The 22,413-nt window shown below is 49.1% G+C and overlaps 1 protein-coding gene and 1 pseudogene across 1 annotated transcript; both read right to left on the bottom strand.

The window, feature by feature from the left end:
- Positions 1–16,729: 16,729 nt before the first annotated feature.
- LOC111256777 lies at positions 16,730–17,787 on the bottom strand (annotated as a pseudogene).
- A 392-nt stretch (positions 17,788–18,179) lies between these two features.
- LOC101770823 (probable carbohydrate esterase At4g34215) lies at positions 18,180–19,406 on the bottom strand. Its single transcript, XM_022824934.1, has 2 exons — positions 18,403–19,406; positions 18,180–18,320 (listed from the first exon to the last, which is right to left on the bottom strand). Exons 1-2 carry the CDS (start codon positions 19,300–19,302, stop codon positions 18,195–18,197), a joined length of 1,026 nt encoding a protein of 341 aa, XP_022680669.1. The 5' UTR covers positions 19,303–19,406; the 3' UTR covers positions 18,180–18,194.
- Positions 19,407–22,413: the final 3,007 nt, after the last annotated feature.

The raw sequence follows: 22,413 nt of genomic DNA, 5'->3' as shown, positions 1-22,413 counted from the left end.
CATCCTCCCTGCACAGGTTGCTGAGTTCCCAATCCAATATCTAGGCCTGCCTCTAACTGTTGGACGTTTGAGGAAAACACATTTCCAACCTCTGATTGATAAGGTCTCTGCCACCATTCCAACATGGAAAGCTCATCTTATGAATAAGACAGGCAGGTTGACAACTGTTAAAGCAGTTATGAGCTCCATATGCACACACAGTCTCATCTCCCTGAAGATACCAGATTGGGTCATGCAAGAGATTGACAAGAGAAGGAAAGGTTTTCTTTGGGCAGGAAAGAACAAAGCCCATGGTGGCCAATGTATGGTAGCTTGGCCAACAGCTTGCAGGCCATTTGAATTTGGTGGCCTTGGAGTTCCAGATTTGCGCATTGCATCATTTGCTCTCAGATTGAGATGGCTGTGGCTCAAGAAAACAGATGCAGATAGGCCATGGAAACATCTACCAACAGACTTCGGGCAGGATAATAACCTTCTCCAGATGTTTCAGGCTTCTATCCAAGTCAAGTTGGGGGATGGTAACCTAGCCTTGTTTTGGATGGATAATTGGCTAGGGCAATCCTCCCCATGCATCCTGGTGCCTGATCTGTCACCTTATCAAACCGAAAATCAGAAAGACAAGGATAGTTGCCGACGCCTTGCATTACAAACAAAGGGACATTGCCGGACGGGCTACAATTGAGGACGTGGTTGCAGGGATTCAACTGACCATTGAAATTGAGGACAGAGTGTCCTGGAGGTGGGAGGCTCAGGAATTTACTCAGCCAGATCAGCTTACAAAGCTTTCTTCATCGGATCAGCCAAATTTCCAGCGGCAAGAACAACATGGCGTGCCTGAGCACCTTTCAAGGTGAAGTTCTTTATGTGGTTGGCAGCGCTGTCCTAGAGATGTCTGAGGCAGCACTGCGTGAATCCAGGTCGGCGCAAGGTCCGTCCCATGCCTCCTTTGGACTACGGAACTCGGCCTCCGAGTACTCCGCCAAGATTGGGCCAAGTCTTCTAGATCCAATCTAGAGATCCACCAAAACTGCCTAGTCTCCGGATTACGGTGAATTCCAGGTGCCTTGTATCGTCCTGACGCCAAATTCTTATGGAAGTGACGATGAGAGCAACTCCTCTACTTCAGATCGTGAGGCGTTCGTCATCTCCATTGACGAGCCACCTTACGATGGCGAAACGGAATCTCAGGAAGAAGGCCGTAATGCTAGAAACTAAAACCGTGCAGAACGACGCCAACAGGAGCAAGCCGATGCCCAACACCAACCTATCGCAAATGCGAATGCAGCAGGTGACCAGCATCAGCAGCTGCGCTATGAGCATGACAACGCCGATCAAGGAGGTGCTCGGGACAGATGCAGGCACTCTGTGCGTGCTTGGAATCTACTCGCTGACCTCAAGCAGGTGGGCCACAACGTTTTCACTGCACCAACGACCAACCTAAGGGTTGCTGCCGCCGAGCTAGAAAACCTTCCGGACTCGGACCAAGTTCGATGAGCCAAAGCACGAATTCAAGCTGCCAACGCTCAAATCGAGGCACAAGTCAACGACCAAAACTCCTGGTCTACATCCTCTAGACATTCTTGAAGCCGGTCTGGACACAGCAAATCCGATCACCGTCGAGGCGAACGTGCGGGTGGTCGGCTAGATCCAATTTGCGAAGAAGAGGTGGACCAAAACGCTATCCAGCCTTCCAACCCACTAGCTATCAACAATGCAAACCTACCAGGCAACCCAGCTGCTAACAACGCCAATCCGCCAGTTAACAATGTTCGTCAGCAAGACAACAACGACAACCAACCGTGCAGCGAGAGAGGCAATGATGGAGATCAAGGCCGACCAGAACGCGATCTTTGTGATGAGCTGTGTGAACTCCATCAGAATCATGACATACGCACCGACCTCAACAAGCACCACAACGAGCACGACGAGCACGAGGTTCGTCGCTACTCTGAGTATGATCGTGACTACGACGCTCCTATACCCAACCGCAATGCAGCGCGTGATGACCAACGTCGACAGGAAGATGAGATGCGCCGTCGTGCTGACTACGACAGCGCATATGGCACCCCTGAAGGCGCCTGTGATCCGCCCAGGCATGATTACGACTACAAGGATGCTTACAACTCGCCCAGACGTGAGTACGACTACGAGGATGCCTATTACCTACCTAGACGCAACTACGGCGGACGTGGAAGGGTTCCTCCCGACCAGTATTACCTTGACGATGACTATAACAATGACATGGCAATAGACGGCTTCGCTGCTTGCACCCTACGCCTCCAGGCTCTTCATTGGCCGCCCACTTTCAAACTAGCCATCAACGAGAAATATGATGGTCGCTCCAACCCCATCATTTGGTTTGGCTTAAGACGTACAACACCATAGTAAAAGCAGCCAACGGCACTTACGACCAGATGGCTGCGTACTTCCAAGTGGTTATGGGCGCCGCTCCACTCTTGTGGCTGCATCGGAATTAAGAAATAATCTATGTTTCCCATTTATAGAATAAGGTTACCGCTATTTTCAAAGTGCCCCTTTCAACGGGCATTTAAAATCCATTAGCCACTTACTGCAGCTAAAAGGTTTGCCGTGAGATAGAGTCCAGCGAGTTTCCATGCAAGAGAAGTGAACAAGGTAACACCGGTTCTAATCATGAAATTTAATACCCTACTCCCTCCATTCCAAAGTGCACGTCGTTTTGGCTTTTCTAGGTGTATAGTTTTTGCTATGTAACTGGATATAGTGTATGTTTAGATGCATAATAATAACTACTAACTTAGAAAAGCCAAAACGATATATAATTTTGTTGAAATATGCAATGCATATTCAAAACATTATAGAAGATTGTGGAGATCTCAAGAGACTAACTTTACCATGTATAAGGATAAGATCATGGCAATGTAAGAAGGTTCTAGAAAATTAGAGAGAATGCATGAGCTATAGTTGCCATACTTCATGGTGAAGTGTAGAATACTCTAGAACTAAATATTTTAGCATGGTAGAAATACAAGAAAGAAAGTTAGGATATTTTGTATGGAAGAGTGTAAAAGTTGCCACATGGCAATACCACAATGATCCTGAGCACCTATAAATAGAGGTGCTCCCCTCCCTTCTAGCCATACCATGGCATAGAGTGGCATGTGAGCTATAGGTGAAGAGATGGCAATGTTGCCATGTAGTGTAGTGGTGTCATGGTAGGGTAGCCACATAAAGGCGTTGTGGCTAGGTTTTGAGGGGTAAGTCATAAGTGAAACTCTAGGATCTTGAATGTCATGGGACTTACAAATGCTAAAATTAGAAACGTGTGACTTATAGTGTCTAAGTATAGTTATGATATTTGAAAGAAACTAATTACGATGTTGAACCACTGCAACATGGGGAAATAGGAGAGGAAACCTTAACAAGTACTATTTGCAATATTTACAAATAAGGAAGCAATTAAGATTTGAGAAAAAGAAAGGGGGTCGGTTCCGGGCGGTGGGAGCTTCAACGGCAGGGAGGAAGCCCTCGGTGCTTAGTGGAATGAAATTATGGATGAAACTGCCTCTACAATATAAGATTTCAGTACGCTGTTTCCAATACTAGCCATAGCCTTTAATTCATAAATGATGTGGAGACTTTTAATTGGATAAGAGATATGATGAAATGAAACTCTAGCTCTCAATTGATGTTTGAAAGAGTTCCATCGCGTTAGTAATCATGTAAACAGAGTTTCATCATGATGAAACTCATTTCTTCTCTCTCTTTATAACTATTATGCCATGTCACCGTACTTGCTTATGTGGCACATCATTTATTGAGGATGAAACCCCCACTGAGAATGACCTTATGCGTCAAAGACACAATGGTGGCTGGCAGGCAAAACACAAAAATTAAAGTAGTAGAGATGAAAGACTGCATTCCTGTTCTATTAGTACTACACGAAAAGTAGTACTACCTCCATATCAAAATATTTTGTCGCCGTTGATTTTTAATCCCAACATTTGACCATTCATCTTATTCAAAAAATTATGCAAGTATCATTTATTTTGTACATGATTTACTTTATCATCATAGGTATTTTAATCAAGACTTATCTTTTTGTATATTTACAATAAAATTTTGAATAAGATGAATGGTCAAATGTTGAAGGAAAAAGTCAACAATGACAAATATTTCGATACGGAGGGAGTAGTATGATCTTACTATATTTTTTTGGTTGCAGCAGATGAATGACAATAATGTTAGACGGACAATGTTAGACGGACACAGGTCTAGCGACCACGGCTCGACAACAGTCAACTCTGTAGTCAACAACACCTACCTAGAGGATCGAGCAGGCAAACCCTGACGCCTGGACCCGGCATCCAAAAACCACGCACCGGAGACCACCAGGCATGATGCTCAAGCTATAAATCCACTAACACATTTATTTGGCAAGCGACATGCGGCGAGTAAAGCCAATTTCATTACACAGTGTACTTCCTGGTGGGCGGGTGTCGTAAGGAAGAAATTTCTCTCATCTAATGAAACTCTCACTTCTCTCTTCTCATAATGACATTGCTAAGTCAGCAAAATTGCTGATGTGACATTTATTTTAATGCTCATGAGTCATGAAACTCCTACGACATCTTTCATAGAGATTGGTCTAATAATGTGATTATGTGAACGTGTCGACTAATTAGATCTCAATCAGGCGGTGATTTTATTTCTTTTAAAAGAAGGCGGTGAATTTGAACAACCATTTTCACGGACACGAATCCCCTGCTGCGGCAATTGCCACTGCAAGTTAAGCAGTAGGCGCATGTGAGGGAACTCACTGTTGAACCCTGTAGGAGAACTATGTTCTACCGTTGATCATTGTACATGCAGATCTGAACAGTTGGTTGGGGAATTGGACGGTTGATAACGCGTGCAGTCCTTAACTTGCCGTGTCAGTGACACTGATCTCGGTCCCATTTTCATACGTGATCATACACGGTAGTACGGTAGTCTCGGTCCCATTTTTACGTGAGCATGCATGGATATGCATCACAAGGCATGCACGAAGCGCTACAAATCATAGGGATGCATAGATTCCGAGGTAGCTCCTGTCCTGCAATCATGCCCTTGAAACCAGGAAAAGAACAAAGACAAATGGGAACTGGGAAGAAAACCGGGAATTTTGTACGGTACCGCGGTCAACAGCAGGCAAACACTGTGATTAAAACCTGATCGTGGGTCACCCGACCCGACAAATCCAACCCGATCCAACAAAAAAACCCAAACTAACCCGATCAATATGTTGGGTGGGCGTGGGACGATATTTATGACCCGATCTAAAACGCAGGTTAGGCGCAGGCCAATTTTTTTTTATCCAAAACTTGAAAAAATCCGACCCAACTCGAAAATTGCACATAAAAATCCGAACCCGACCTGACCATGTGACGGGTTGGGCGGAGGCCAAAAAATTCGACCTGATGGTCAGGCCCGGGCCAACTTTTTTGACCCGAAAGAACGTGACCCGACAAATGATCAGATCTAATTGTGATCCTTCTTTTTTTTCCCTATCCCTGTGTGCTCATTTTCTTCCTTTTTTTCTATTATTAAGAAAACTTCTAGAATTCTTTGATCGAGTATGTGCTGTTTGCATTTTGCATCAGACACATTCCAACTTTTCTTTTTATAAGGGGGTCTTTGGATACGAGGTGCTAAACTTCAACAGTGTCACATCGGATGTTTGGATGCTAATTAGAAGAACTAAACATGAGCTAATTATAAAACTAATTGCAGAACCCTATGCTAATTCGCATGATGAATCTATTAAGCCTAATTAATCCATCATTAGCAAATGGTTACTGTAGCACCACATTGTCAAATCATGAACTAATTAGGCTTAATAGATTCGTCTCACGAATTACACTCCATCTGTGCAATTAGTTTTGTAATTAATCTATGTTTAATACTCCTAATTAGCATCCAAACATTCGATGTGACGGGTGTTAAACTTTAACACTATGAAGTCAAACAGGCCCTAAAGAAAATTAAATAAAGAACTTGCCGAGTAGGAGCTCTGCCAGTCAAGAAGATAAAAACAAAAAGAGAGGAGCAGCACACCGCGAAACAGGACAATGCAAGTTGCAGCTTCCGACCCGTACATCTGGGGGCTGCATGCAGAGGCAGGCTGCTGCAGGTGTGTCAGGGTCTGCCGGCTGCCTCCTTTCTTCTGGTCTCGTCTGCTCGTGCTCGATCACGCCTATGCCACACACGCTGCCGTCACGTGCTGTACGCGGCGTGTGTCCAAGAGGTAGCAAATTAATAAAATCAGTTTTAAATCCATTCATCGAAATTTGAACAAAAATAAGGGGGAAACTATCAACACTGGCACCTATATCTTTTTTTATTTTTTAAAATAAAAGGCCAGTTTTTTGAAAACAAGCGGGCCCGTACGTAGGATTGGGATTGGGTGAGAAAAAAGAACTTGTGATGAATGCATGATCATCCTCTCTTGCCGGTCTATGGATCGATCTCGTTCCTACTCGTTCGTGCTCTTGGTGCCAGAATATTGCATGATCGATCGATGGATGATGATGTTACACGCTTTATAATATGTTTCATCACTCTGGAGCGGATTGTTCACAAGAGCTGCTTGAGCATGTTCTTCTTGGTGATGAGCTTGCCGAACCCAGCTTCTTTATTACCGCTTTTGATTCCTGCTGCATCAAATTCGATGTGTGCTTCCTCTATTATCAAATATTCGTGATAGTACTCCCTCCTTTATAAGGTATGATATGACATGGCATGGTTTTCCAAATAACACTCAGACTATATTGTTTATGTTATAAACTTGTAATCATTGTAGAGTGTATTTGATTACAAATCAAACCATATAAAATTTATATGATAAAAATAAAAAAAAATAATAGTCAAATTGTTGGTCAAAAATTGTAAAATTTGAATCTTGATATGCGTGTGCACCTTATAAATAAAAACGGAGGGAGTATTTAAGAAAATGATTTTTTTTACAATTTTTGTTTTGAGCAAAGTTAAGAAAAATGAAATTAGCACGTGTACGAAATCTTAAACTCCAAGATAAAGAGGCCCATGCCAGAGAAGCTATCTGATGATGGGCCTCGCATGCTTCCATGACAGCCCAACGTCTCCACTCTCCAGCAATTTCGAAATCTACTGTAGAAAAGATGTAACTCAGATGCAAAATAAGGCGAGCAAGATTTGAAAAAAGAAGGAAAGGAAAAGGAAATGGGTTCCATACATTATCTTCGTGTGCTCGAATCATTGCCTGAGCATCCATTGAAAGAGATGATTTCAGGAATGAATTGTGCTGGCCGGAACACTGACTGGGCTGATTAGCTGAAGGACCAACTGAAACGATACGAATGACGACAGAAGATTTGCTACGAAAAATTACAGATTACCACTTAAAAAGAAAAATAAATACACTGTTCTTGGATACCTCGTTGCTCAGTTTGGACCATGGTTCAGAATAGCAGTAACAAGATTAACGGAACGTACATGACGACCTCATGAGCAAATTTGAAAATTGGTGACAGAATACAGTAACAGCGCCAATGGCAACTTCTACTGAAATAATCTATTAATCTTGGACAGACCTGTGAATGTTTGCTACCCGTTAACTCTGAACTACTTTCCTTTTCACCAGGACCTGCAAAAGAAATCAAAACCAGATACAAGTTAAATTAAAAAGCAAATGAATGGAAAAAGAACACAACGAAGAAATATTATAAGCAGGTTAAGGAACAAGAGTGACTAGCACAGACTCAGCATGTCAAAGATACTAAAAGGCATGAATTTGTGGCATGTAAATAGGTTACACAACCAAACAAGACCTCATTATATTCAATGAAATGCAACTTGTACATCTGCAATTGCTGAAATTGTAAACTAAATGTTTCGGAAACCAGCCTACCCGTATGATTTCCAAATAACCTTTGCTGAAAGTTCTGCAAACACGCCCAGCTCCACCTCTCGTTCATCAGTCCCATGGTAGCCAGACCCAAAGCTGTACTGCCGCCAAGAACACGACATAGGCTGCTTCTCCTTCCCAACAAAAGGATAGTCGTCTCTTGGAGCTCCTTCGATGTAAAGATCAAGGTTGTTGTGCCTCTCCACTGCAACAGCAAAGGTCATTATTGCCCTCATGCAAGGAGTTAGAGCATTACAGTCATTGTGGCACTGTTACTTCCCATTTTATTACAACAGAAAGCAGAGTTTAGTCCTGGGTTTTGGTTGATCTTTCTTCTCTGAAATGCTAAAGAGAGATTGATAAGACACATGGCTATGCACTCATCATTTGTTGGTCAGGGAATTGTCTGTGGTAAGTGAATGATAATCTGTCACCAAGAGAAAGTTTACATGGTAACGGAATTCAGTTCACTTCCAGTGATTCGTTGATTCCTGTTGTATCAAATTCGATGTGTGCTTCCTCTATTGTCAACATTCTAGTTAGGAAATTCAAATTTTATTGAACATTATTTTGACAAGTTAGGAAAAATGAAATTAGCATGTGTGCAAAATCTTAAACTCAAGGACAAGAAGCCCATGCCAGACAAGCTTTCTGATGATGGGGCCGATGGGCCTAGCATGCTTCCATAACAACTCAAGGTCGCCACTCTCCAGCTTTTGAAATCTAGAAAAGATGCAACTCAGATGCGAAATAAAATGAGCAAGATTTAAGAAAGAAGGAAAGAAAAGGGAAATGGGTTCCATATATCTTCATGTGCTTGAATCATTGCCTTAGCATTAATTGAACGAGATGATTCAGGAAGGAACAAATCCACGGCATTGCTGCTTGTATACATACAAAGCACATCCAGCATCCAAGCGGATTCCGGCAGCTGGCCCAGATCCACGGCAGCTTGTACGTACAAAGGGGATTCGTCGGTTAGTTCCACGCATGGAACAGCAGAGACCCAGATCCACTCTTGTATTTTTGCCCTTCTGTTGCTGTTCGATCCATTGAAATTGAGAACGACAGGAACATGGCAAACAAATACAGAGTCAAGACTAACAAGAATGACAAAATTGGAAAACCACTTCGATTATATAATCCATACAAGTCTCAGGGTAATACTGTAGCACGAACGGTGCCGCCACAGGCCAACTCATCGCCCGCGGGTCGGATCCCTCGCAGCTCGACGCTGCCGCCGCCCGACGATCCCCCAGAGCTGCTTGCTCAACGTAACGGCTGCCTTTGAGGGGGAGAGACGCGCGGCTACGGGCCTCCCCTCGGCGTTGCGTCGCGACAGGCGTCGCCGGCGTCGGCAGAGGGGCGGCGACGACGGAACGGGCAAAGCTAGCAACTGAACGGATGGAGGAAAATATGGGATCGACCCGAAAAAAGACCGACGGAAAACCGGTGGATAAAAACCCGGGAAGAAGCGATGCAAGTTAGGCTCGGGTAGGTATAGTATAGTATATATATTTGGAGGCAATCAGCATCTGCCGCATGCCTTTACCAGGCCAACCAGGCCAGTGCATCTTCTGGGCAAATGATTTGCCTAATCGTCTTTAGCCATTCTCTGTGGTTTATTTCATCTCACAGTTTTCAAAACTGCCACATCATAAGTAGAATGAAATTATAGATGAAACTACCTCTACAATATAAGATTTCATTACGTTGTTTTCAATACTAGCCATAGCCTTTAATTTATAAATGGCGTGAAGATTTTTAATTGGATAAGAGATATGATGAAATTAAACTCTAGTTCTCGATTGTGTTCGTGTGATGAAACCCATTTCTTCTCTCTTTATAACTTCTATGCCATGTCATCATACTTGCTTATGTAGTACATCATTTATTGAGGATAAAACCCCCACTGAGAATGGCCTTATGTGTCAAAGACACAATGGTGGCTGGCAGGCAAAACACGAAAAATTAAAGTGGTAGAGTGAAAGGCTGCATTCCTATCCTATTAGTACTACACAAAAAATAGTACTACCTTCGTATCAAAATATTTTGTTGTTGTTGACTTTTGATCTCAATGTTTGACCATTCATCTTATTCAAAAAATTATGCAAGGATAATTTATTTTATACGTGACTTACTTATCTTTTCGTACATATACCATAAATTTTTAATGACCTCTGCCACCCTGCAGCCTTTTGCTCTCGAGAGGGGTGGTTTTCACCGTGCTCGTGTGGGGTCAGCTGCGGGAGAGGGTGGGGCAAGCAGCGCCCCCTTCAACTCGGACGTAATGGCACGGCGAGGCGAGGCATGCATGGCATGCAATTCGACTTGAGATGTGCAGTAGTATAACAACTAGTACTAGTCCAACCCTCTGCTGCAAGGCCTTGTTTTTCTTTCAAGGATTGCAAGGCGTTGTTGCGGGTCGGGATCGAAGCAAGGAAAGGCTGCTTCGCCATCAGCGATTCAGAAGCAAATAATGCGTGCATCGCTGCTGGCCGAGACAACTTGTTAAACATTTCTTCTTTTTTTCCGAGTAACAATATTGTTAAATATTTCTTTTCCCGAGTAACAATATTGTTAAACATTATTAGAGAGCAACATTCGTTGGTGGCTTAAGCTGCTAGCATGATCGACGTTCAGTCTTGGAAAAGGTTTTACAGGCTTTACTTGTACTCTGACTCTCTGAGCAACTGGAATCCGAAGTCGACGACTGCAGACTGGACAAAAGCTCCGTGCCACGTGTCAGTCTGATACTCGTACGTTGGTGACGCTTGCATGGTAAGGCATGCAGCGCATGCACAGACGCTGATAGCCTGATGCATCCTTCCACCTTCCTGAAAAGGCAAGATGCTCGCCAACGCAGACTTGTTCTGAACAAACGAACAGCGAACCAGGGGCGAAGCCAGCCTCACGGTTCACCGGTGTCAGCATCATGTTTTACTAGTGCATCATGTTTTACTAGTGTCATTAACGTTGTAAACAGTGTTTCAACAGTGATTTGCACTGAATTTATTTCTAAAATCCGTCGGTGTCAGAACAACAAGCTGTAGCTCCGCCCCTACAGCGAACGTACGTACTTGGGCCGTGCCGCGCGTGCGTGTGCATGGACGACCTCTCTTTTGTGGCTTGTGCTTGCTTGGTACAGCATCATGTCGTGTCGTGCCATGTTAATTAACTTGAAGATCCCGATAAGCATGTCCTGATCCAAGCACGATCCATGGTGCATTGTTGCATCGTCCCATGTTGACCGAACATAAATGATGACCACTGTACTTACTTATAATTTATTGTCAACAACAATTACTTCACACAATTCTGCCAGCACAGTGACATGTTCAGTGCTTAATGCTCGAGAGAGCCATCCAGTGCCCTTTTTCGTCATTAGAATCTACTCATCCATCCCAAATCCCAAATTATAAGTCATTCCAATAATCTTGGAGAGTCAAAGTATCTCAAGTTTGACCAAATTTATATAATAATATAATAATATTTATGATGTCATCTAAGTATCATTAGATTCTTCATCAATTATATTTTCATAGTATACCTATTTGATGTCATAAATCTTTATAATTTTCTCTATAATTTTGATCAAACTTGACATGCTTTGACTCTCCAAGATGGAGGGAGTACTAGAGTTGTATGTGTAATTATGTACCATCACATTTTTTTAAATATATGGTTCGTTCACAGCGTGTTTCTAGAGGCTGCAGTTTGGCAGGAGAGCAGGATGCAAGGACCACTCCGATTGTGGGCTGCGCACCCAGAGGCAAGCAGGCTGACAGGCTCACACCTGCGGCCGGGATCAAACTGGGGGCCCGTCGAAAGGCCCTTTATTTGCGGCTGCTTCACAAAGTAGAAACTCAGTAAAAACTAGAATTACCATCAATGTCCATTTCACTTCCACGTCACAACCTAGATTTGAAGACTATTTATATCCATTTAAATGTTCCTCCAGTTAGCAACCAACTACTGTACGACCCCACTGTTCCACGCGCAGCACGCAGGTCGCGTAACGTGAGTTCGAATACACACACACACTCTTCCTCGATCGGGTCACATTACTTGACGTTCTAAACATGATCCCGTCACGTTTGACGTCCGAAACATGCGCCTCGAGAACAGCAGAGAGGTACCCGGCGTCGCCGTGGGCTGGGTTGGGTGGGTACGGTTCACGGCGTGCAAGTGCAGGTGCGGCCCAACAGAGTCTGCTAGCTGCATCCGTCCGTCCGGGCATCCTAGCTTCGGGTGCGGTGGCCTCGTGCGGGCCCTGCGAGCCGGTCAGCGTCAGCGCCGGCGGCTATCGCGCGCGAGCGACAGGGGGTACTGTGGGGCCGGACGGGTTCCGAAATCACGCCCTGGGCGTCTCGGCAGGCAGGGCGGCTGTTTGCCGTGCATTTTTGTGTGCTGTGCCGCGCTCGAGTCGATCGGACACGCAGAGTCGGTCGGATCCCCTCCCTACCTGGCTGCCTGCTCGCGCTCGGGCGCTGCAATTTGTTCGCCGCGCGAAAACCGCCGGCCGCCCGGTCTGACACGCAAGCTGCCTGCCGGCCGGAGCGCGCGCGCGGTTTCTGCGTGCGTGGGGGTTGCCCTGCAAAGCTGCACTGGCCCCCCTGTACTAACCCGAGCGATCGAGCACGCACCGGCACCGGGCGTTGCGGTTGCACCTGGGCGAGGGGGCAGAGGCCACCTGGGCCTAGTTTGCGGTTAGCGTGCATGTATTGACAGCTATTTTTAGCTGCTATGGATTCTAACAAAATTCAGTTAAAGTTGGTAAAAGATCTAATTGCCCCTCATCCTTTCTTAAGAAAAGTTTCTAAAATCGGAGGGAGGGATATAATAGGTAAATACCTCTTCAACTATCATGTAGCTAGTGAATCCAAACACCCCTAGCTAAACTTTAGTTAGCTAAAATAAAGTTGTTAAATTTTAGCTAGCTAAACTTTAAACTTTAGTATAAAAAAAGCTCATCCGCAACGGGAAACTTTAGTCTAGTACTCTAGTTTAAAAAATTATTAATTACGTCTAGTATTTGATATAACTAGCTAGTACAATAATAATTGGGCATGCATAACCGTTCAACGTTCTTAATTATTTGTCTCTCCTTCAACTCCAAGTACACTACTCCCTCCATTTTTATCCATTTTTATTTATAAGTCGTGTCACGTCCGAATGCATTTGAGTCGTTGTCGTATGCACGTGCTCATCAGCTGGAACCCGGACACGACCAAGGAAGAGGAGAGTCTGGAACCCGGACACGACCACGGAAGAGGAGAGTCGTTGTCGCATTGCGTGCAGGCTGGGAGGAGTCGGGGAATGTCGCATCCGGGATGACCTCGAGTTTGGATCCGATTCTGATTGCAATAATCTATGGATTATACTATGGAACGTAGAATCTGGATTGTATATATAGAAAATACCCAGACGGTTGGTTCTTTGGATTCTGGTAGCTGGATTATAGGCCTTATTCTCCATTCTACCCTCTTTCTCCTCTCTTCTCCCTTCTCTCTCTCCACCTCCCTTTTCCTCCCTTGTTTCTCTCGCGCCGGCATCCTCCATGCCTGAGATTGAGCTCGGCCACCGCACCGCTAACCGAGTCCCCAGGCTGCAACAGGGGCGGGCGGAAATTAACGACCCTCCCCCCGCGCCGGCTTGGTAGGCGGAGCCTCGACGAGGGTCCAAACGGCGGCGGAGGCCGGGTAGGTGGAGGCTCGGCAGCAGCCCCACGCGCGGCGGTGGCCTGGCCGGCAGAGCTGGTTCGAGCGAGGCCCACAGCGGCGGCGGCCGGGCAGGCGGAGGTGTCGGCCGGCGGCGGTAGCTCAATGGGTGGGCGTCGGGGCTGCTGCATCCGCCCTGGTGGAACAACAAAAGGGATAAAGTGGGTGAGGAGAGGGGCTGAGGGTGAAAACATCATTTCCCCATGTATTATCTCCTTTTAGCTGGGTTGGGCCGGATTGTAGGATTCTCATAATCCGGGTGCGTGGATTATAGAATCTCACCTATAATCTCATGCGTTTGGATCGGTTTCAGATTTTTTTTTAGCTAGAAGCCATAATCTCAATCGGATCCAATCGGATCCAAACGGGCCCTTAATCTGCCTGGTACCGGATCAGCAGTACACAGCAGGCCTGCCACTGCGGGGAAGGGTAGGGGCAAACCCACTCTTATTCACACCTAAATCCAAAAAATTATTATTCACTTCTTACCCTTCCTAATCTTACCCATATCCAATGGATAATTAATTTTATGCTACGTATATATACATATCCAATTAATTAATTACACCATTCGTATTTCTAATGTGTATATAATTTTTCTACCTATATCCTCTCCACTTGAAATGGTGTGGATTTAGGAACAGGGTAGGATACCCAGTGGCAAACATACTACACAGTAGTACGTGATTAATAAAGGCTAATGTCAACATATTTTGATGGTCTGATTCAAGTGCCAGGTAATAATATGGACCAAGGTTCAGCCGCGCATGTGACGGCCTTGTTGATGTACACAGCGTGGAACGTGTGGACAGAAAAAAAAAACCGACGTCTTTTTGAAAGGAAGATGTCGATCCCAACACAAATATTCTCGTTCAATAAAGAGTGTATTGTTAGTGTGTTGAGTTTGAGTAACCTTTTATTTATGTAATATCAACTTCGTAAAAAACGATTTGCTTCTCTCCAGAATGTTAAAAAAATTGATATAGATTTGTTTTAATTGCTAAGGTCAATGTCAAAGGCTGCTGACATGTGCTATTTTAATTGCCTTACTACTCCATGTGTCAAGGTGGTAGAGCCGTAGAGGTGAAAAATTAAGAAGCATTAGTCCCGTTTAAATTATACTGTTTTTTTTTGGGGTACAATCGGCACATGAATGGCAATAATATTACATGAACTTAACCAAGGACCATCAGAGGAAGCAGTCTCTTTTAATCTTACCCCGTGCGCAGTGACCGTGGCGGACCGGCTCTACCAATCACAAGTCCACAAAGAGTCAACAAACACTCAACTGACAAGGAGCAGGCAAAACCCTGACGTAAGCATTGCCATTAGGCAGCGCGCTTGGTGCATTTGCTTGATCCGTCGAGCCGCCGCGCGCCTAGCCGCTCAGAATGGCCTAGGCGTCGGAGAACTCCAGCATGACGGCACAACGCATCCGCAACACCGCGTCCCGCGCCGCGGCGGCCTCGTCCGTGGCGCGGCGCACGAGCCGATCGGCCTCTCAAGCCCACGCCGCCCTGGCTCGGTGCTTGGGCGGCCTCCCGGAGACCACGTGGAGGATGTGCGCGGTCGCCCGGAGGTCCTTCAGGGCGGAGCGCAGCCCCCGCAGCGCGTCGGCGGCATGGCTGGCGGCGACGTCGCGGCTCTCCTCCCGCGCCGGCCACCGCGCCCCGGCGTGGGCGTCGCCCCCGTGCCGCGGCCGCAGGCCGAGGCGCGCGGCGCAGAGCGCGAGGACGTGCCCCGCCGCGTCGTGGAGCGCGGAGAGGCACTTGACCTTGCGGAGGGAGGCGTGAGGCGTCGAGGGTCCAGCCGCGTGGCCTCCGGAGCCGGTTCCCCGCGTTCATCGTCCGGACTTTGGAGCATGTCGGCGACGTTGTAGTCGTGGAGCCTCCGGTGGGTGGATTTGAGGCACTTGCGGACTCCTTCCCACTCCGAGGTGACCACGCGCAGTAGGGTGCCGGGCGCCGTCCGCACCGGCTGCATCCACGGCTCCGAGCTCTCCTCCCTCCCTCGCTTCTTCGGGTTGTAGGCGATTACCCTGGCCATGGCTGCCCGCGGGGAGTCCTGAACTTGTGTGACAGAAGGGGGTGTTGAAGAAGACAGGTGGGAATTTGTGGGGAAGGAGCAGATCGATAAGCTACTGGACAAGGCAGGCGGCAGCAGCGACAGCGCCCGCTCTCTGCTGGCCGCCGCGCTGCCACACCTCGAGTCGTCGTCGGCGTCGCACACGGGCGACGCCAAGGGTGGCCTCAACCTGATCACGCTCGCGGAGGGCGAGCTCGAGGACGCGTCCATCGACCTGACCGGCACCGTGGCCTGCTTGAAGGCGGGCATCCTCCTCATCCTCGATCTCCGCAACAGCCTCTACAGCGCGGCGTCTTCGCTGGCCGCCTCCATCGGCGAGATCTAATGAAGTCCTAGCGCGCAGCGAGGATGCCCTGCGCGCCATCGACAGGTGCCGCGGCCTTCTGAGCGCCGCCAAGCTGCTGCTGGGCCATCCGAGCGTTCCTGGCGTCGATGGCTTCATCGAGGCCGAGCGCGCCGCCGCCGTTCGCGCGCTTGAGGCCGCGCTGGGTGCTATAAGAGGCGGAGGAGGTTGACGCCACGCGCGCTGGTCGGCGCCGCCGGCAACCGCGCGGCGCGGCTCTCTCGGCGTCAACTGAGACGCATTTTTCGCTGCTAATTGTTCGCGTGCGTTGCGCTTATCATTTGATCGGTGTTTTGATCCCTTTTCCAATTTCCATGCGTGCTTGTTTGAATTTGAACTCTCTGTCGTTTGAACATGGTTGCAACTGCTCCTGGATGGTTGTAGTACAATCCGTTCCGTGTTAATGTTCGGTACCTGCGAAAACCGAACGAGCTTGTTCAGTTCATTTGCAGTTGTGGATTGCGATTGCATGCAGAGACTGAACTTTATTGCTTTCCTAGCGACATGATGACCTCCCTGTATAACATTCACACAGATCATGTATAGCCTCAACCATTTTTGTAACTTGTAAGCAGTAGCACTACCACATTCCCAGAGTGCTAAGACATCGGATAATCAGTTGCCAATTCAGGCCAAACGCAAGCAGGCCAAACGCCTCACTAGATCCTGCGAATCTGGGAGACCGGGCACCTCACTAGACGTCGACGATGAAGCCGACCGCCGCCTCGCGCGCGCCGTCGGCCTCCGCGACGAGGTCCGCCGCCTTCAACATCGCTTCACCGAGCTCCATGGCGCCGTTGAGCTGCTCGGAGAAGCTGGGGCTCTGCTCCTACGCAGGTGGCCGCCGGCGCCCTCCAGCCCGTCGTGCACGCGGGTGGCGAGCTCGGCGGCCTTCTCGAGCCTCTCCAGCGCGCACCACACGGCGGGGTCCCCAGCGAGGTCGTCCACGGAGTCGAGCGGCCCTCTCGGGCAGGGCGCCTCGCCCCGGAGCGCGAGGTGTCGGGCCGCCCCCATGCTGGCGATGGCGAGGGCGAGGCCGAGCTCCGTCGAGGCGCCCTCCAGCGCGCGCTGCGTCTCCTCCGCGCAGGGCCCCTCGTGGCGGCGCCGGTTCCGCACGTCGACGTCCACGATCTCGATCGCCCCGGAGAGCAGGCCGTGGAAGCGGTCGCGGTGCCTGGCCGCCAGGACCGCCGGCCGCTGGAACAGGGGCTTCCAAGTGGACTCCACTTCTCTCTATCTCTGGACGGTGGGCCCCTAGCTGGACAGTGTAAACTTTGGTCGAAGCGTGAGAACCGCGACAAGAGTCTCTGGGCTGCCTCGCCGGAGCGACAAGCGTTGGTCGAGGCGTGCCGTAGTGGAGTCCGAGCGCGGCGAGTCCGTGAAGTCCGCCGCCCCCTCTCTCTACTCCTTCCCCAATCTTCGATTCCGGCCAAATCTGATAAAATCGGCAGCCCCCAGCGGCTGCGCTCCTGCTCAGCCAGCACGAGGCGGTGGCGCCCTCTGCATGGCCAGTCCACGGTGGCGGCGCCCTGCACCCGCAGCAAGCTGCAGTGTTGTCCAGGATATCCGCTAGGTCCTGCGCCTGGAGAACCTAGTGCGCTATCGCCAGAAGGTGATGATGCCGAGCTTGGTGCCGGTGTGGATGGAAAAAGATGGCCCATACCCTGTTCTGCGAGGCACGCAAAGTAGACGCGCTGTTGCGGCTCGAACGACGGCAGGCTGCACACGTGCGGCATGTTGCCATGGCTCCCGCGCTGGGCGGCAGCGAGGCGTGCGGACGGGAGCATAAGAATCGGCTTGGATTAAACTGTGGCGGACACAGAGGTGGAGGAGCACCTGCTCTGCTCGATCTTGGGAAAGAGAGAGATTGGAGCTGCTGCTGCCTGCTCTTTTCTTAATCGGGGAAGAATATGAACAGAGAATGGATTCGAGAGAGAAAATTGTATGAGGGAGATCGAGAAAGAGGGGAGCAGGACATGGAGGACGACGCCTCGTGCACGGCAAAGGAAAAGAAGGGAGGGTTTTACCTGTGTGCCATTATGAAAGTTGGTCGAACCTCCATACCCCTAAAAAGTTCGTCGACACCTGTATGCCCAAGTGCATCTTGGTTTGTCCCTCCATGCCATTCCGTCCCTATTTTGTGCTAACGGTCGTTAACTGCGCTGAGAATGGACTCAAATGCCCTTTGTCTGTTGAACTTAGTTGTTTGCCTCGGTGCCACTTCCCTTACCAGCTGAGTGTAGTGTCCGAGGCCCGATGCTAACCCAACCTGAAATGAATTGCTTTGCTTTGCTTACCAGTTGAGTGTAGGTAGCAACAACCATGCCCAAGCGACAAGCAAAGGTAGGTACCTGGATGACTAGGAGGTGCGGGATGCCGAGATCTGCGTGGATGTCTCGGACGAACATCCCCATCCTGCGCCCGTACTCGTTGGCGTCGGACCACCTCACGGTGTCGCTCTCCCCCTGGTACCAGAGCAGGGCCCCGATCCGGCCGCCGGTCTCGAGGGCGACGCGCGCCCGGCGCAGCATCTGGGCGTAGAGGTCGGTGCCCCTGGCCCAGTCGGCCATCCGCGTGCCTCCGACGGCGCAGGGCACGAGGGCGACGACGGGTGCCCCCGCGCGGCCGGAGCGGAGCAGCGCGTTGGCGAACGGCATCCCGGGCCCCACCCCGACGGCGTGGTTGTTGGAGGCGTCGATGCCCTGGTGGAGCGGCTCGCGCGCCTGCTCCCAGCGGAGGTCCGGGGAGAGGCGGAGGACGGCGGGGGAGGGCGCGCAGTCGGAGGGGACAACGCCGTCCCAGCGGTTGGCGACGACTCCGCCGCGGTGCTCACGGTGGGGCCGAATGAGCAGGGGAATGGCGTCCAGGGACTTCCTGGGCGCATTCGGCGGCGGCGGCGTCCGAGGCGGGGGCGAGGGGGCGCGGCCACAGGCAGAGGACGCGGCGGCGGGCGGCGCGGCTGGCGGCGAGTCGGACGACGTCGAGCTCAGCCTCGGGCTCTCCCTCGGCGGCCGCTTCGGCACCGAGGCCAAGCGCCAGCGCCTCGCGCGGTCCTCCTCCATCGCCTCCGTCTGCTCCGTCTCCTCCCTCGACGGGGACGACGCCGACCCGTCCCCGGCCGCGCCGCTCCCGCTGCTGCGCCCCAGCTCGCTGCCCACCGAGACCGAGGAGGAGCGCTGGCGCCGCCGCGAGATGCAGAGCAGGCGCCGCCTCGAGGCGCGGCGGAAGCGCGTCGAGCGCAGGAACTCCATGGGCGGCGCCCCGCCCTCGGCGCCGCCCAAGCCAGGTGGCGAGGCGACCGCGACCGCTGCCGCCAACAGCGTGCAACTCAGGAGGTCCGTCGGCTCGCAGGGGAGCAACTCTGTCAACACGGCGGAGCAAGGTATACGAGGATGAATCCTAACATTGGTGCCCTTAATTCGTTCCGATTCCTCTGTTTCTCGTGTTCAGCAGCTACTAAGGCTTTGTTGCTACCCCGGCGCGGACGGAGAGGAGGGAGCCGACGGGGCACTCGCGCCAGCCGAGGTCCTCGATGTCGCGCGTGGCCTCGTCCGCGGAGAGCGCGGCGGCCGCGGCCGGGGCGGCGCTCGGCGGCGGCGCGGTGGCGTTGAGGGGCACGGAGGAGAGTGAGAGATGCCGGTCAAAATTGGTCAACACCGTCTCCGCGCATATGCCTCCCTTAAGAGACTAAGGGTACACTGGACATTTTCGATGCCCGGGGCCCGCTTGTAAGAGCTCTCAAACGGCTAAAAACGAACGGAATAGGGACGGAATGGCATGGAGGGACAAACCAAGATGCACTTGGGCATACAGGTGTCGACGAACTTTTTAGGGGTATGAAGGTTAGACCCAACTTTCATAATGGCATACAAGTAAAACCCTCAAAAGAAGGGGACGGGCGAGGGATGAGACGTCCGGTCAGCCACGTCATCTCTAGCTGTACACGTGGACAGGCATGATCTAAACGACACAACATAAAAAGTTTAGGATCTAAAAATGCATTTTCGAAATTCGTGGACTAGGTGACACTTCCTTATAAGTTTATTATGTGGATCCCGGTACATTTTACTCTTTTCATAGACTTTCATAGACTTCGTACATGGTGGGCTGTAATTGGTGGGTTCCTCCTCCCCAACCACCTCTTAAGGCGGCAATTAGGATTTTATCACCTACGGTGATACATAGACGCACCCGCAAAAACCACCAAGAAAACTATTTCGAACTGTTGCAGGGGTGTCATTTGTCCGATTTTAGGATGCATATATAGTGTTCAGTTTTGGAGCTGAGGGATGTTTTTCAGATTTCATGGCAAGGTCAGGGGGTAAAATAAACTTTGCTCTTGAATTAATGTTTTGGGCTGGGCTCACGGCTTTCTATGGCTCACGGGCCTGAATTTTCTTCCTGAAAATCGCACCAATCCTGGGCCATGTTTAGTTACTTCCAAATTCCCAACTTTGACACTATGCAAAAAGAAGATTCCCCATCACATCAAACTTGTGGTACACGTATGGAGTACTAAATGTAGACGAAATCAAAAACTAATTGCACAGTTTTGTTGTACTTTGCGAGACGAATCTTTTGAGCCTAATTAGTCAATGTTTGGACAATAATTCACAAATACAAACGAAACGCTACAATGTCGCACTTATAGCAAAATGTCAATTTTGCCACTCCCAAATTGGGAACTAAACAAGGCCCTGGCTGCTATTCTCACTCTGACGGACCACCAACCAACTTTCTCCTGCTCCCTCCCTCCGATAGTTTTTAGGAGATCCGTACGCGTAATTTTCTTCCGTTGGATTCTTCTTCTCCTCCAACGCTAGCTCCCACCCCTGTACCCGCCACCGCCTCTGACGACGCCGTCGCCGCCCCTGCAGCTCGCCGCCAGCCCGAGCACGCACGCGTACCGACGCGGGCGTCGTCCCGGAACCTGCCATTTTGAACCATTGATTGATGTCTTCACATAAAAAAGTATGTTGTTTCCATAGTCCGTTCAAAATAGTTTTTAGGGGTTGATTTGGGTTATTTTGTTGCAGGGGAAAACCGCCCTTTTACAGTGGATGAATTTCAATGGCTACCTGTGACCCTGAGGAGCAGACCAATGTGGTCTATAAACATCCAAAAACTCAGCTTCGATGACCTTTACCAATCAGATGTTATGGCAAGCATGTATTAGCCGCAGATTGTATTAGCCGCAGATTATAATCTTGACGATAAATCAGAATGTATGTTTGCCTTTTGTAACCCCCATCCGACCCCAGCCCATCCCCTCTTCCTGTCATCTTGGGCTTTAATTATCATGCATCGTATATCATAAGGTACTTACTAAAAAAATATAATCATTTTGCAGTAACTGTTGGCAGTGCTGGGGATTGCTTTAATGGATGTCAGTGCAAACCTATGTGTTTGCTTCAGTTCATCGATATTAAAATTGCTGGCTATAAGCATGCTCAGTCTGGATGTGCTAACATCTTAGGCGTGAGATTAACGGTTGTGAAGCTGCCTCTGTGAAGCGAAAGACGGCAATGCCCTCATTCTTCAAGTCTATGGTGTTGATTTCAATTGTTCTGCATTCATTGAATTACCTACCTTCAAACTAAGAGTAGGGGATAGATGCAATTTGGGTCATTCAAATTTGCAGATATGCCTAGTTCTTGCTATCAATGTTTTTTTTTCCAAATTTGTGAATCAGCTTCAATCTATAATGTAAAAGAGTACCAATCTGCATGGTAATTCATTTTTCAAACTTTCTACACGCACCATGACATTATGAGAGGGAAATACATCAGACACTATTCATATATATCTAATACTCTTCTAATTCCTCTTTATCATAATTCTTTTGGTCTCTAATCAACAATTCAAAACATTACTGCACTGCAGGGCGTGGGACGTTTATCATTGACCAGCCCTGCCCGAGTTATTTCAATCTTAACCCGTGCGTTGATTGAGTTCGAGCTCTATGTCCGGACCGAAACCTTGCCCGAAGATGAACCCAAGGGTGACTGCCTCATTGAAGGATGCACTGAGTTCACCAACTTGCGCGAATGCAAATCATTTGTTGAACACCGTCGCATGTATGGCGAAAGGTGTGCACTGGATGTCAAATACATGGTGCTGCTGAACGCGGTGGAGGCCCGTGTTGAAGTCAAGGTTATTCGCCTTGGTACCATTGCTGGCGGTGTTAACTTGAGACTGCATGCCAAGACCAGCAGCTTTGATGAGGTGATCCGACTCTTTCGAGGTGCCGCTCCAGAGCCAGGCTCCACAATGACCTTTGCTGTTGCAGTGGAGAGGCACAACAACCTTGATCTTTACATCGAAGGAGCTCCAAGAGAAGACTATCCTTTTGTTGGGAAGGA

The sequence above is a fragment of the Setaria italica genome, chromosome III, assembly GCF_000263155.2.
Source record: "Setaria italica strain Yugu1 chromosome III, Setaria_italica_v2.0, whole genome shotgun sequence".
Lineage (NCBI taxonomy): Eukaryota > Viridiplantae > Streptophyta > Magnoliopsida > Poales > Poaceae > Setaria > Setaria italica.
This window is presented reverse-complemented; position numbering and strand designations above follow the sequence as displayed.

Excerpts from the sequence above, each read along its gene's own strand:
- LOC101770823 (XM_022824934.1), bottom strand. The coding sequence starts at position 19,302 with ATGGAGTTCCTGCGCTCGACGCGCTTCCGCCGCGCCTCGAGGCGGCGC. Across the intron at positions 18,321-18,402 it reads CGCACCTCCTAGTCATCCAG|GTTGGGTTAGCATCGGGCCT; the intron begins GTACCTACCTTT and ends AATTCATTTCAG.